At 39.4% G+C, this 13,803-nt stretch overlaps 1 protein-coding gene across 9 annotated transcripts in view; it reads left to right on the top strand.

Moving 5' to 3' along the window:
* Positions 1 to 13,803, top strand: part of gphnb (gephyrin b) — a 367,471-nt gene that overhangs the window by 209,268 nt on the left and 144,400 nt on the right. For all 9 annotated transcript variants that reach the window (XM_061987072.2, XM_061987071.2, XM_061987066.2 and 6 more), the window contains exon 8: positions 7,130 to 7,264. In XM_061987072.2, coding sequence (XP_061843056.1) covers positions 7,130 to 7,264 — 135 coding nt within the window. The remainder of the gene's footprint in view (positions 1 to 7,129; positions 7,265 to 13,803) is intronic.

Below are 13,803 nucleotides of genomic sequence, written 5' to 3'. Positions count from 1 at the left end.
ACTTTTGATCAAACTTAAATTTATTATCATTTCATGATATTATCCTGATTCTAATGCCGGAATAAAAACTCTACAGAGTTAATGTCCAAACATGCATTGTCTAGTTTAATGAGAGGAACTTCACAGTTGCAACTTGAAGAGCCATCCCTCTCATCCTCATCCAACAAACACAATTCGACAATATAATAAATGCATGTGTACAGAATGCTACAAATAGCACTTTTAAGTGACACATTTGATCCTTCTCATCTCACACCGTCAACAAACATTTTGATCCATAAATTGTTGTGGCACCGCTTCACTTCAGTCTTTCCCATACCTTCATTTATTCGTGGCGGCCTGCCACAACCTGTTGACACTCATAAACACATTATAATGGGACTGTGCAAGGGGCTTGTGGCTACAACTCGTAGTTACAGTAGATGACATTGTAACTTTACTTCCTGGAAGCACCGGTTGTGCCAAACAATAAGAAAACATAGCAGGAGGAAACGGTGTCTGATCTACTGAAGGTTTTCATTAATTAAAACATTATTGGCTAGTAACTAAGTACTAAGCTTGCTCGCAGAGGATTTAATTTCTTACTTTTTCCACATAAAAAATGAAACTCAGTCGCCTATATTGGCAGTATAATGTCGTTCTCATCAAATAACTGACGCAATTGTTTGATATGAATTCAAACTATAACCACAACTGTCCATGGATCACTAATTCTCTTGTCTCAAAGTCGGCCTACAAGGCAATTAGCTACCTGCTGCCACCTACTGATATGGAAGACTCTGAACACTCAACAACCACATATTATTTGCAGTTTGTAATTATTGGTTTGCAAAAATGTTTCTTTACACCTATTAGGCAAAATTGCATAATTTCCCATGGCACACCAGACGATATCTCACTGCCTCGGCACAGTGGTTGAAAAACACTGCCATAAATAGCCTATACCAGGGGTCGGCAACCCAAAATGTTGAAAGAGCCATATTGGACCAAAAATACAAAAAAAAAATCTGTCTGGAGCTGCAAAAAATTAAAAGCCTTATATAAGTGTTATAATGTAGGCAACACATGGTGTAAGTATCTATATTAGCTACATTAGCCTACTATCAAAGGCTGACGCAAATCTTTGTTGACATAAATGTTGTATTTTATTTTTTATTCTACACATTTTTGCAACATTGGAAAACATTAGTAAAATGGAGGCTTCTCACAGGATGAGATAAGTTCTGGAAATGATTGGTTCAGAATGGCCAAAGGTATAGATGTGTGTGTCCAAGTTAAAGGAAACGGTAGGCTGTCTTCTTCTAATGGATTTATTACAATCTTTGGGAGGTGGGTAACAGTTGCTGTGGTCTGGAACAACATGGCACACAAACAACACAGAAATGCAGACAATATTACATACAGATAATGTGTCATGAGACAAATTAAATACACCGAGGACATAAGTAAATTAAATTAAATGCGCTCAAATATAACTACAAATGAGGCATAATGTTGCAATTTGTACATACAGCTCGCCTATTTAGCATGTTAGCACCGATTAGCCTGATAAGCACGCCAGCAAATCAATAACATCGACCAAGCTCACCTTTGTGCATTCACGCACAGCATAAAACGTATGATGGACAAAATGAGACAAAGAAGGAGTGGCATAAAATACGTCTTTCTGTGGCAGCGTCGGAGAAAGTTATGCATGTAAACAAACTATGGTGAGTTCAAGGATCGCTGAAATTAGTTGGACAAAACGGTGCTCGCCAAATACTCTCATCAGTAAAGCTTGTTTTATATAAACAGTGGAATTTGTAACAATTAGGAAGATTTGTGTCATGTTTGTCCTCCTACAGAAAATATGTTAAAACAAAAAATATATTTATATAAAATATATACTTTTTCCATTTTCACACATCTCTGAAAGAGGTCCAGGGAGACACTAGGGCGGCGCGGATTGCTGACCCCCGGCCTATACAGTACTGCCATCTCATGTTTTGGAAGTGCAACTGCATTGCAAATGAGACTATACTATAATCAGAAAACAATCAGCTAATTTTTACATGTTACATTAAAAAGTAAAATTTTGTTGTCAAATAACTGACATTTATTAACTGCCCTCCGTCCGAGTGCAGCTGGGATAGGCTCCTGCCTCCCGCAACCCCGAAAGCAGTATAAAATGGATGGAGAAAAGTGCTAAAAATTCTCCATTACTGAGAATTGGTACCGTATCGATTCAAATGTGAACGGTACCCAACCTTACCAGTAGGCACAAGACATTGATACAATGTTTTTTAAAATTGACTTTGAAACAATGTTGCAAAATAGCTGTGTTTGTCAATTGAGACAACGATGATGTCTAGCGTTGGGAAATGACCACATTTCAATGGTCAAATCAACGTCACAACCTGACATTGAATGAAGGTTGTCGAAAAGCATGTTGTTTCTACGTTGTATTTATGTTGTAGAATATTGGTTGGGAAATAACCAAAATTCAGCGGTCAAATCAATGTCATAACCCAACATTGAATAAATGCTGTCAAAAAGCATGTTGTTTCAACGTTGTATTTGTGTCGTAGAATATTGGTTGGGAAATTACCAAAATCCAATGGTTAAATCAACATTAGAACCCAACATTGATTAAACATTGTCAAAAAGCATGTTGTTCCAACGCTAGGTTTGAGTTGTTTTAATGTCTTGTGCCTACTGGGTTACTAATAATACACACAGATTTATAGTTTACACACACAATTTAGCACTTGTTAATTTGGCTCTTTGTAGATAAGGCCCTTTGTGATGTTGTCGCGCTAGATTGTCGTCGTCAAAAACAAGCCACATATTTGTGTCCTATTGGACACGTTCGGAGAGTCGAACGCGAAAGCATGTGGCTCTCCGCTCAACGGGCAGCGGGTCCTGCTGTGCCTCGCTTATCGCCATCGCCACCTTCTAAAGGCACCAGCAGGCTTGTGACATACGGGGAAAAAGTTTTTTTTTTTCTGAATTACGCAAATTAGACAATGATGCCATCTTACCCTCGCAACCAGACGCCACAGACACCGTATTTTTTCGGACTATAAGTCGCACCGGCCGAAAATGCATAATAAAGAAGGAAAAAAACACTACGACTCATATATCACATTTTTTGGTTTATCACGCACTGCTTTCTCGTTCACACGTACACGCAGGGAGCTCGTGCACATAAACAAAAGCAGCCCAAGAGAAGCAACTACACACAGCATGTGTCATGTATGGGCATAGTTATGCCATTACGTACAATTACATTAACTTTGTGTGTTGTCAGCTTGTGATTTAGCAAAGTTTAGTTTCTGGGTGTTGTTGATAAATGGCTTTCGCTTTGCATAGTAGAGTTTTAAATTGCACTTACAGATGTAGCGACAAACTGTACTGATTGACAGTGGTTTTCTGAAGTGTTCCTGAACCCATGTGGTGATATCCTTTACACATTGATGTCGCTTTTTGATACAGTACCTTTTTTGTGTATTCCAAATAGTAAAAAACTTCTATTTTGAGGCGGCTAACTGGGATTAAGAATAGAAGGAAAATAGAATTAAATGTCATTGCACTTAACAAGTACAATGAAATACGTTTTCAGTACAACCCGTCAAAGATCAGCCTTAGAATATAGAGTTATATATACCGTATTTTTCGGACTATAAGTCGCTCCGGAGTATAAGTCGCACCGGCCGAAAATGCATAATAAAGAAGGAAAAAAACATATAAGTTGCACTGGAGTATAAATCGCATTTTTTGGGGAAATTTATTTCATAAAATCCAACACCAAGAATCGACATTTGAAAGGCAATTTAAAATAAATAAAGAATAGTGATGAGGTGGCGACTTGTCCAGGGTGTACCCCGCCTTCCGCCCGATTGTAGCTGAGATAGGCTCCAGCGCCCCCCGTGACCCCAAAGGGAATAAGCGGTAGGAAATGGATGGATGGATGGAAAGAATAGTGAACAACAGGCTGAATAAGTGTACGTTATATGACACTATAACTATAACATATAGAACATGCTATACGTTTATCAAACAATCTGTCACTCCTAATCGCTAAATCCCATGAAATCTTCTACCTCTGTGTCTTCTAAACAACTCTGCCAACTCCAAAGGTAGACAATGCGCCGCTTCATCTTCTATCGGTACGTCGCTTACGTCAGAGTCATCGTCAGTTGCAGTTCCAATTATTCCAGCCTTTCTGAATCCGGACAGGATGGTTTCGGTTGTCAATGAAGCCCATGCTTTGTCGATCCATCCAATGACATCCAGAAAAGTTGCAATATTATTTGATATTTTACAGTAATGTGTTAATAATTTCACACATAAATTGCTCCAGAGTATAAGTCGCACCCCCGGCCAAACTATGAAAAAAAACTGCGATTTATAATCCAAAAAATACGGTAGATTGCAGTCCTGTGGGAGACACTGCACTTGAAGTTAGGGTCTACATACCATAGTGGGTCTGGATGAATTTTTGCCTCATTCCTGTGAGAATCCTGCGTGTGAGTGAACCATTGAGGAGTGGGACTACCCATGAGTAGCTGCAGTGTGCTCCAACAACCACCAGGTAGCATCTGTGGGGAGGTAATACTGCATCATCTCTTTCTCTTTTGGACTTCACATGGAGGACACGCCATTCTTCACTCCCGCTTTAAGTGTGAGATGAGGCACACCAGACCCACTGTACACAAACATTGACGCAACAATGCATCTGTCAACATCAATTAATCATGCGTCTGTGTCATACTTGTGTGTTTTGTGTGTCTGCATGGTGTTTGTCCTCCACATGAAACATCCAGTAAGACTCTCCATCCCATCCTGCCATCCTCTTGCAGCCTGGAACCTGCTTAATGGCTCCCTTTGACGGGGTCGTTGGTAAGACTCCGCCCCGCCATACGTCCACCATCGTAGTTTGTGCATCAGTCCTGTGACATGCAACGTGTGTGTGTGTGTGTGGGTGTGGGTGGGGGTGGGGGTGTGGGTGCATATAAATCAAATCAAACTTTATATAACATTCATACACAGGCAAGTGGCAAACACAAAGTACAAAAAAAAGTAGAAGAAGAGAAGAAAACACAGACACACACACTCAGCACTATTGACAATAACAAAGCAAAAACAAAACACGCCATGGCACTGAGTAGATGAGGAAAAATGCGACCTTTGAAGGGTCCACACTGGAAAATAACTCAAATTAACGCCATCTAAATAAGAGCACAAAAGATATGATGAAATATATGTCAACATAAAATATAAATGTTACATTAATAAGTTAATAAAAACATAACATTGAGAGAATAATAATAGTAATATTAACAATTAAGATGTTAACAACACAATAAAATATGAATAAACAAGAGTTTAAGATGATCAGTAAAAAGCTTGATTAAAAAGGTGTGTCTTTATATATATACATGTATATATACAAACCCCGTTTCCATATGAGTTGGGAAATTGTGTTAGATGTAAATATAAACGGAATACAATGATTTGCAAATCCTTTTCAACCCATATTCAATTGAATGCACTACAAAGACAAGATATTTGATGTTCAAACTCAAACTTTTTTTTTTTTGCAAATAATATTTAACTTAGAATTTCATGGCTGCAACACGTGCCAAAGTAGTTGGGAAAGGGCATGTTCACCACTGTGTTACATGGCCTTTCCTTTTAACAACACTCAGTAAACGTTTGGGAACTGAGGAGACACATTTTGTAAGCTTCTCAGGTGGAATTCTTTCCCATTCTTGCTTGATGTACAGCTTAAGTTGTTCAACAGTCCGGGGGTCTCCGTTGTGGTATTTTAGGCTTCATTATGCGCCACACATCTTCAATGGGAGACAGGTCTGGACTACAGGCAGGCCAGTCTAGTACCCGCACTCTTTTACTATGAAGCCACGTTGATGTAACATGTGGCTTGGCATTGTCTTGCTGAAATAAGCAGGGGCGTCCATGGTAATGTTGCTTGGATGGCAATATATGTTGCTCCAAAACCTGTATGTACCTTTCAGCATTAATGGCGCCTTCACAGATGTGTAAGTTACCCATGTCTTGGGCACTAATACACCCCCATACCATCACAGATGCTGGCTTTTCAACTTTGCGCCTAGAACAATCCGGATGGTTCTTTTCCTCTTTGGTCCGGAGGACACGACGTCCACAGTTTCCAAAAACAATGTCAAATGTGGACTCGTCAGACCACAGAACACTTTTCCACTTTGTATCAGTCCATCTTAGATGAGCTCAGACCAGCAAAGCCAACGGCGTTTCTGGGTGTTGTTGATAAACGGTTTTCGCCTTGCATAGGAGAGTTTTAACTTGCACTTACAGACGTAGCGACCAACTGTAGTTACTGACAGTGGGTTTCTGAAGTGTTCCTGAGCCCATGTGGTGATATCCTTTACACACTGATGTCGCTTGTTGATGCAGTACAGCCTGAGGGATCAAAGGTCACGGGCTTAGCTGCTTACGTGCAGTGATTTCTCCAGATTCTCTGAACCCTTTGATGATATTCTGGACCGTAAATGGTGAAATCCCTAAATTCCTTGCAATAGCTGGTTGAGAAAGGTTTTTCTTAAACTGTTCAACAAGTTGCTCACGCATTTGTTGACAAAGTGGTGACCCTCGCCCCATCCTTGTTTGTGAATGACTGAGCATTTTATGGAATCTACTTTTATACCCAATCATGGCACCCACCTGTTCCCAATTTGCCTGTTCACCTGTGGGATGTTCCAAATAAGTGTTTGATGAGCATTCCTCAACTTAATCAGTATTTATTGACACCTTTCCCAACTTCTTTGTCACGTGTTGCTGGCATCAAATTCTAAAGTTAATGATTATTTGCAAAAAAAAAAAAATGTTTAGCAGTTTGAACATCAAATATGTTGTCTTTGTAGCATATTCAACTGAATATGGGTTGAAAATGATTTGCAAATCATTGTATTCCGTTTATATTTACATCTAACACAATTTCCCAACTGTGTGTATATATATATATATATATATATATATATGTGTGTGTGTATATATATATATATATATATATATATATATATATATATATATATATGGCCTTATTGTATGTCTACGGTGGATAAATATGTACTTGTGTGTGTGACCTCAGATCCCCGACGCCATCATCTCGCGGGGTGTCCAAGTGTTGCCCAGGGATACGGCCTCGCTCAGCACCACGCCCTCGGAGTCGCCTCGCGCTCAGGCCACCTCCCGCCTCTCCACCGCTTCCTGTCCCACACCCAAAGTATGTACACACACTCTGCAGCGTCCGCGCCACGCTCGCACTGCCACAGTGGTTTGGGACTGAGCTTGTATCCAGGAGGGTGACTAAACCGTCGCCATGACGACCGCCCCGTCCTGTTAGCGTTCAGCGTCGCCACATTAGCATCTTCAATGACGTGTTGGCAGCATCCACTTGTGCGCTCACATATCTCTCCTGCAGGATTTAGAACAAGGCAAAAAAAAAAAAAACAGATGGGCATCCCCTCTTCCTCGCTCTCTTTCACCTCGTGTGTCGGCGTCACGTCGCCACGTGTCTGACGGACAGCAGGCAGGTGCCGTTGGACGGGAAAGGGGGGTTGCCATGGGAACGGGAGGACAAGGATGTTACTCGAGGGTCGGAGAGCGGGTCATGCGACAGAAGGCAGCTGCGCTTTTCTTCCGAGAGTTGTTCAGTATAAAAAGAAGAGAGCACAGACTCAGGCTGTATTTTTGTGGGTTGAACTTGCACTGAGCTGTCCGCCATGGTTGTTCAACTGGCGGCCCGGGGGCCAAATCCAGCCCAGCTTGGGAGACAAAACACTAGAGTGCTCCTGTTGTATAGAGGATCTTGGAGCACTGTAAACACATTGGCAGATCCTTGCATTGTGGTCCAAACTTGTGATTTACATAACTGAGGCGTTCCTCAAGGCACCCCTCTTTTTTGGCACTTACACATTTTTTTGTAATGTGATTTATGCAACTAAGGTGTTTAATTCAGATGCAATCAGTCATCATTTTTTTCAACTTTTTCAGTTTTACTAGTGGTGTTCCTCAAGGTTCCATTTTAAGTCCCCTCTTTTTCATCATTCTTTCTATTCATTCGAGTTCAATTCAAAAAAATTGTGAGAGAATCACATTTTTGCTGCACATTCATGAAGGGGAACTGCACTTTTTTGGAATATTGTCTGTCATTCACAATCCTTATGTAAGACAAGAACACATTTTTCTTTTTTATGCGTTGTGAACTGAAGTGAATTACATTTATATAGCGCTTTTTCTCAAGTGACTCAAAGCGCTTTACATTGTGAAACCCAATATCTAAGTTACATTTAAACCAGTGTGGGTGGCACTGGGAGCAGGTGGGTAAAGTGTCTTGCCCAAGGACACAACAGCAGTGACTAGGATGGCGGAAGCGGGGATCGAACCTGCAACCCTCAAGTTGCTGGCACGGCCGAGCTATACCGCCCCTTATTGTTGTAAGTCGTAAAATATGGCAAGTCAGAGGTGGCTAACAATGCAGATAACGGGAACATCCAAAAACCGCCAACAATACTCCGTGACCTGAATATTAACCGAGTATTAGCGATACTGTTTTTATAAGTGGTAATGTTGAGGACCTACATTTAGCGGCGCCGTGATAACAAAGAGCTAACTAGCTTACATTGACATACGGAGCCGCTGCATTGCCTCCGAGTTGGTGAAAGTTAATTCAACATTATAAATCATGCCTCTTACCTGGATAGTAGAAGGTTGTATACATAAACGAGAACTTTGACATCCAACTTCGACTTGGTGATGGCGAGATAAATTACTTGTTTGAGGCACCTTTTTTTATTTTTTACCTTTCGTAAGAATTATGATTAATTCCTTATCCAAACGGGAAGATATAAACATTCCATCAGACGGCATCCCAGTGAGAGCAGACATTGTAGAGTAAGTGATTGTTTTATTATGTTCTCAGTTTGTATTTCTTGTTTATCCTTTAGCAATACGGCTACTATGATGATGTGTTTCCCTAAAGCTGGATCTGTTTTAGCACACAGCTTCTAAAACTTGTCAATCATCCTTCTTATATTGAAAAATACAAGTTTCTGGATCATCATTTGTTCCAAAGTAGTCTTTGTTGTCTCTCATGAAGTCTGCCATGATTGGTAGTGTTGCTGCTGTTGAAGGGGAAAGCGATTGTTGTGATACGCCTCTGTATGCTTAAAATGAGCAAAGTACATAAGTTTTACATATTATGATGAATGTTACTACATTACATATACTGTATACTTAGAGTGTGTATATAAAATGTTTATGGAGGTGTTTGTATGTTTTTTAGAGGTCTTTATAGGCGGAATAAAGCGACACCTATTGACTCCATTGTTAGATGATTTTTACTAACGTTTATTTACAAGTTAGAATGCATTAAAAAAAAAAAAGTGTTCTTGTCTCACATCAGGATTGTGAATGATAGGCAAAATAAAAATAAAAACATTCAGTACTCCTTAAAAGTGAAAGTACATTTAACTATTTCATGACTTGATTATTTTATACTTTAATTATCGAATCATGTCATTTAATTATATAGTTATTTAATTAACCTGTTTGTCAGCACTTCAGCAATTTACGTTTCTGTTGGCCCTAAATTTACACATGTTCGTGAATAATGTGATCAATCATGAAATAGTAAATCAATAATTAATTAAATAAAATAGTTAAAAAAAATAGTTAAATGTAATTTTACATGAAATAAATTAACTACACATTTAACAACACATTTATGTATTTGACTCCAAAATAATTTTTCAAGGCAAGAGTATAACAAGAACACCATTGGCTCGCTTGTCTTACCATTAGTAGTTTAACAGAACACATTTGTGGTAAAACTGTCTATATTTTACACAATTACTAAGTTTGTGTAGTAAAAATGTTTTACCGGCCTGAATAAAATAATTGGGGTTTTACGGCGGTCACTCACCCAGTCTGGTCAACACGTACCCGCAGGGAGCACATACAAAAGCAGTCCAACAAATAATTTGCAGTCACGTTGTTCTTATGATAGAATATTCAATGACAGCTAATGCTAACTTTCCAAGTTGCTATTATTAGCTAACAACACCCTACGTACGTAGTTACGTCATTACGTTCTGGAAGCCAGAAGAGGGCGGGATATACTGTGTAAAATACACTGGAAAGTTAGCACACTCTAGACATCTGTGGAAATGTTGCAAACAGCCCCTTTAAATGATGAAACATTTAAGTAATTGTTTCACGATTTATTTAATTTTGTCGCATTTGACCCTCCATCTAAATAAATAAATTGTGAAATAATGATTTATAAAATGAAATGATTAAGTCATGAAATGAAATAAGTCATTAATTACATTAAATAATGAAATGTACTTTTACATTAAAAAATGACATGTATAATAACATATTTAGGTATTTAATTCTAATTATGATTAATTAATGACATATTTAAGTGATTATTTCAAGATTTATTTAATTTTGTCGCGTTCAACCTTCCATCTAAATAAATTAACAAATTGTGAAATAAGGATTTATATCATGAAATTATTAAACCATAAATTGAAATAAATAATTACATGTAGTTTTACATTTAAAAAAGTAATGACATGTATAATAAAATATTTTGGTATTTAATTCTAATTAATTTATGACACATTAAAGTAATTATTTCAAGATGTATTTAATTTTCTTGCATTCGACCCTCCATTTAAATACATTTTGAAATGATTTATAGCATGAAATGACTAAACCATAAATTGAAATCAATAATTAGATTAAATATTTAAAGGTACTTTTACATTTAAAAAAAATGTATGACATGTATAATAACATATTTAGGTATTTAATTCTAATTCTAATTAATTCATGGCACATTAAAGTAATTATTTCAAGATGTATTTAATTGTGTCCCATTTGACCCTCCATAGAACATTAAACTGAAATAATGTGTTGGATAAACTGAGTAAAAAAAAACAATGTTATTCAAATTATAACTTTCCATTTATTGTACCGTATTTTTCGGAGTATAAGTCGCACCGGAGTAAAGTTAAAGTTAAAGTTAAAGTACCAATGATTGTCACACACACACTAGGTGTGGCGAAACTATTCTCTGCATTTGACCCATCACCCTTGATCACCCCCTGGGAGGTGAGGGGAGCAGTGGGCAGCAGCGGTGGCTGCGCCCGGGAATCATTTTGGTGATTTAACCCCCAATTCCAACCCTTGATGCTGAGTGCCAAGCAGGGAGGTAATGGGTCCCATTTTTATAGTCTTTGGTATGACTCGGCCGGGATTTGAACTCCCAACCTACCGATCTCAGGACGGACACTCTAACCACTAGGCCACTGAGTAGGTAGTATAAGTTGCACCTGCCGAAAATGCATAATAAAAAAAGAAAAAAACATATATAAGTCGCACTGGAGCCCGGCCAAACTATGAAAAAAACTGCGACTTATAGTCCGAAAAATACGGTAATAACACTTTGCATAGAAATGCCCCTTTAGTTTCAATCGAACCAAAAGACGAATTTAAAAAAAGACAATATTATAATCATTAGAAAAAGTTTTGCAATATATTGTCATATATTGATATTTTGTTCCACTTCCAAGTTTAATTTGTGCATGTGGCTGATTTATTTGATCACTTTCTTATATGTGGTCCTGATGCAGAGCCTGACTGCATTGTTGTAAAGGTGCATGCCAGAAGAAACGCTTTGCAAGCGTGTTGAGAGGCGAGACTCATGAGCTGGTTGAAGAGACTCATGGCTGCTGTTTGCATCCAGTGCCTTGCTTTACCTGACATGCACATCTATACTCTGCACACCTGTCTTACCAATGAAGCATTCAGATGTCAGTGACCCCTTTTGAGTCGGCCTACATGGCCCAGTCACATGCCAACAGCATTAGTCAGCGAAAAGTGTGTGCGTGTGTGTGTGTGTGTGTGTGTGTGTGTGTGTGTGTGTGTGTGTGTGTGTGTGTGTGTGTGTGTGTGTGTGTGTGTGTTCTTGTATTTCTACCCTTCTTGCATTGTTGTAAAGGACCGGTGAACAAGTTAGGACATAAATCATGGTCCCAATACGGAAAACCATTGCATCTAATAGAGAATGTCTCATTTGCACCCCTGGTGGTGAAATCTATCAAAATTAGGGTGATCCCAAAAAGGAGGTATTTTTTAAATTGCCTGTGTGTCGGTTTTAAAAGTGCTCCCCCTCTGGTCAACATATGAAATAACAAGTGTGTGTAAACATTTGAAGTGCTCCCCCTCTGGCCAACATATGTAATGACAAGTGTGTGTAAGAAATTGAAATGAGCCCCCTTTGGCCAAAATTAATTTAAAAAAAATACGTGGTAACCATACTTGCCAACCCTCCCGATTTTCCCAGGAGACTCTCGAATTTCAGTGCCCCTCCTGAAAATCTCCCGGGGCAACCATTCACCCGAATTTCTCCCGATTTCCACCAGGACAACAATATTGGGGGCGTGCCTTAAAGGCACTGCCTTTAGCGTCCTCTACAACCTGTTGTCACGTCCGCTTTTCCTCCATACAAACAGCGTGCCGGCCCAGTCACATAATATATGTGGCTTTTACACACACATAAGTGAATGCAAGGCATACTTAATCAACAGCCATACAGGTCACACTGAGGGTGGCCGTATAAACAACTTTAACACTGTTACAAATATGCGCCACACTGTGAACCCACACCAAACAAGAATGACAAACACATTTCGGGAGAACATCCGCACCGTAACACAACATAAACACAACAGAACAAATACCCAGAACCCCTTGCAGCACTAACTCTTCCGGGACGCTACAATATACACCCCCGCTACCACCAAACCCCCCCCCCCCCCCCCCCCCAAGGTTGGCAAGTATGATGGTAACACATTAGTATTGGGAACATTTTCTAAGAAACAAAGACATAATTTAGAGTTATTTGGACACTAGGGGAACATATTCTAAGTCAGTGATTTTCAACCAGTGTGCCGCGGCACACAAAATAGTGTGCCGTGAGAAATCGTCAGGTGTGCCGTGGGAAATGATGTAATATCTCTTAATTAACCATTATCGGGTGTCTGTGCTGTAATAAAGTACGGCAGTTAATGTAATACTCTTCTATTTCAGTAGGTGGCAGCAGAGGCCGATAAATACCTGTAAAGACAATCGAGTTAGCGCTGCGTGACACGTGACAGTGACAGTTTGGGATCGCAGCAAGAGGAGGCGAGCAAGTGACAGTGATGGAGAAGTTTTTGAGAAGGGAACATGCAAATGCCAAACAGGGTCCTGGACAAAATTCTGACCCAGATGAAGGCCCTAGTATGAGTGGTCGACAAAAATAAAAAAGCCAAGACGGTGAGCTCGAGGCAATACAGCGAAAGCTATCTTTCATTTGGATTTACTTTCACCGGGGATGCGACAGCATCGTTGACTCTGCAGTGCTTGGTGTGTGGTGAGAAGCTATTCAATAGCGCCATGGTGCCAAGCAAGCTTAAACGCCAACTCCAAACGAAACACACTTCCGTTCAAAACAAGCCGATGGACTATTTCGTACGCTTACGTACAAACAATGAGAAACAGGCAACTTTTCTGAGAAAAACCACAAAGGTAAACGAGAGAGCCCTCAAAGCTTGCTACCTTGTTGCTGAACTTGTAGCTAAATCAAAAAAGTCCCACACTGTGGCAGAAACATTAATACTGCCAGCTTGTAAAGCCATTGTAAATGAGATGCTCGGCCCTGACGCGGCCAAAGAGATCGCTAAAGTGCCTCTCTCAGATAACACAATT

This window comes from Nerophis lumbriciformis, linkage group LG26 (assembly GCF_033978685.3).
Source record: "Nerophis lumbriciformis linkage group LG26, RoL_Nlum_v2.1, whole genome shotgun sequence".
NCBI classification, from domain to species: domain Eukaryota; kingdom Metazoa; phylum Chordata; class Actinopteri; order Syngnathiformes; family Syngnathidae; genus Nerophis; species Nerophis lumbriciformis.
This window is presented reverse-complemented; position numbering and strand designations above follow the sequence as displayed.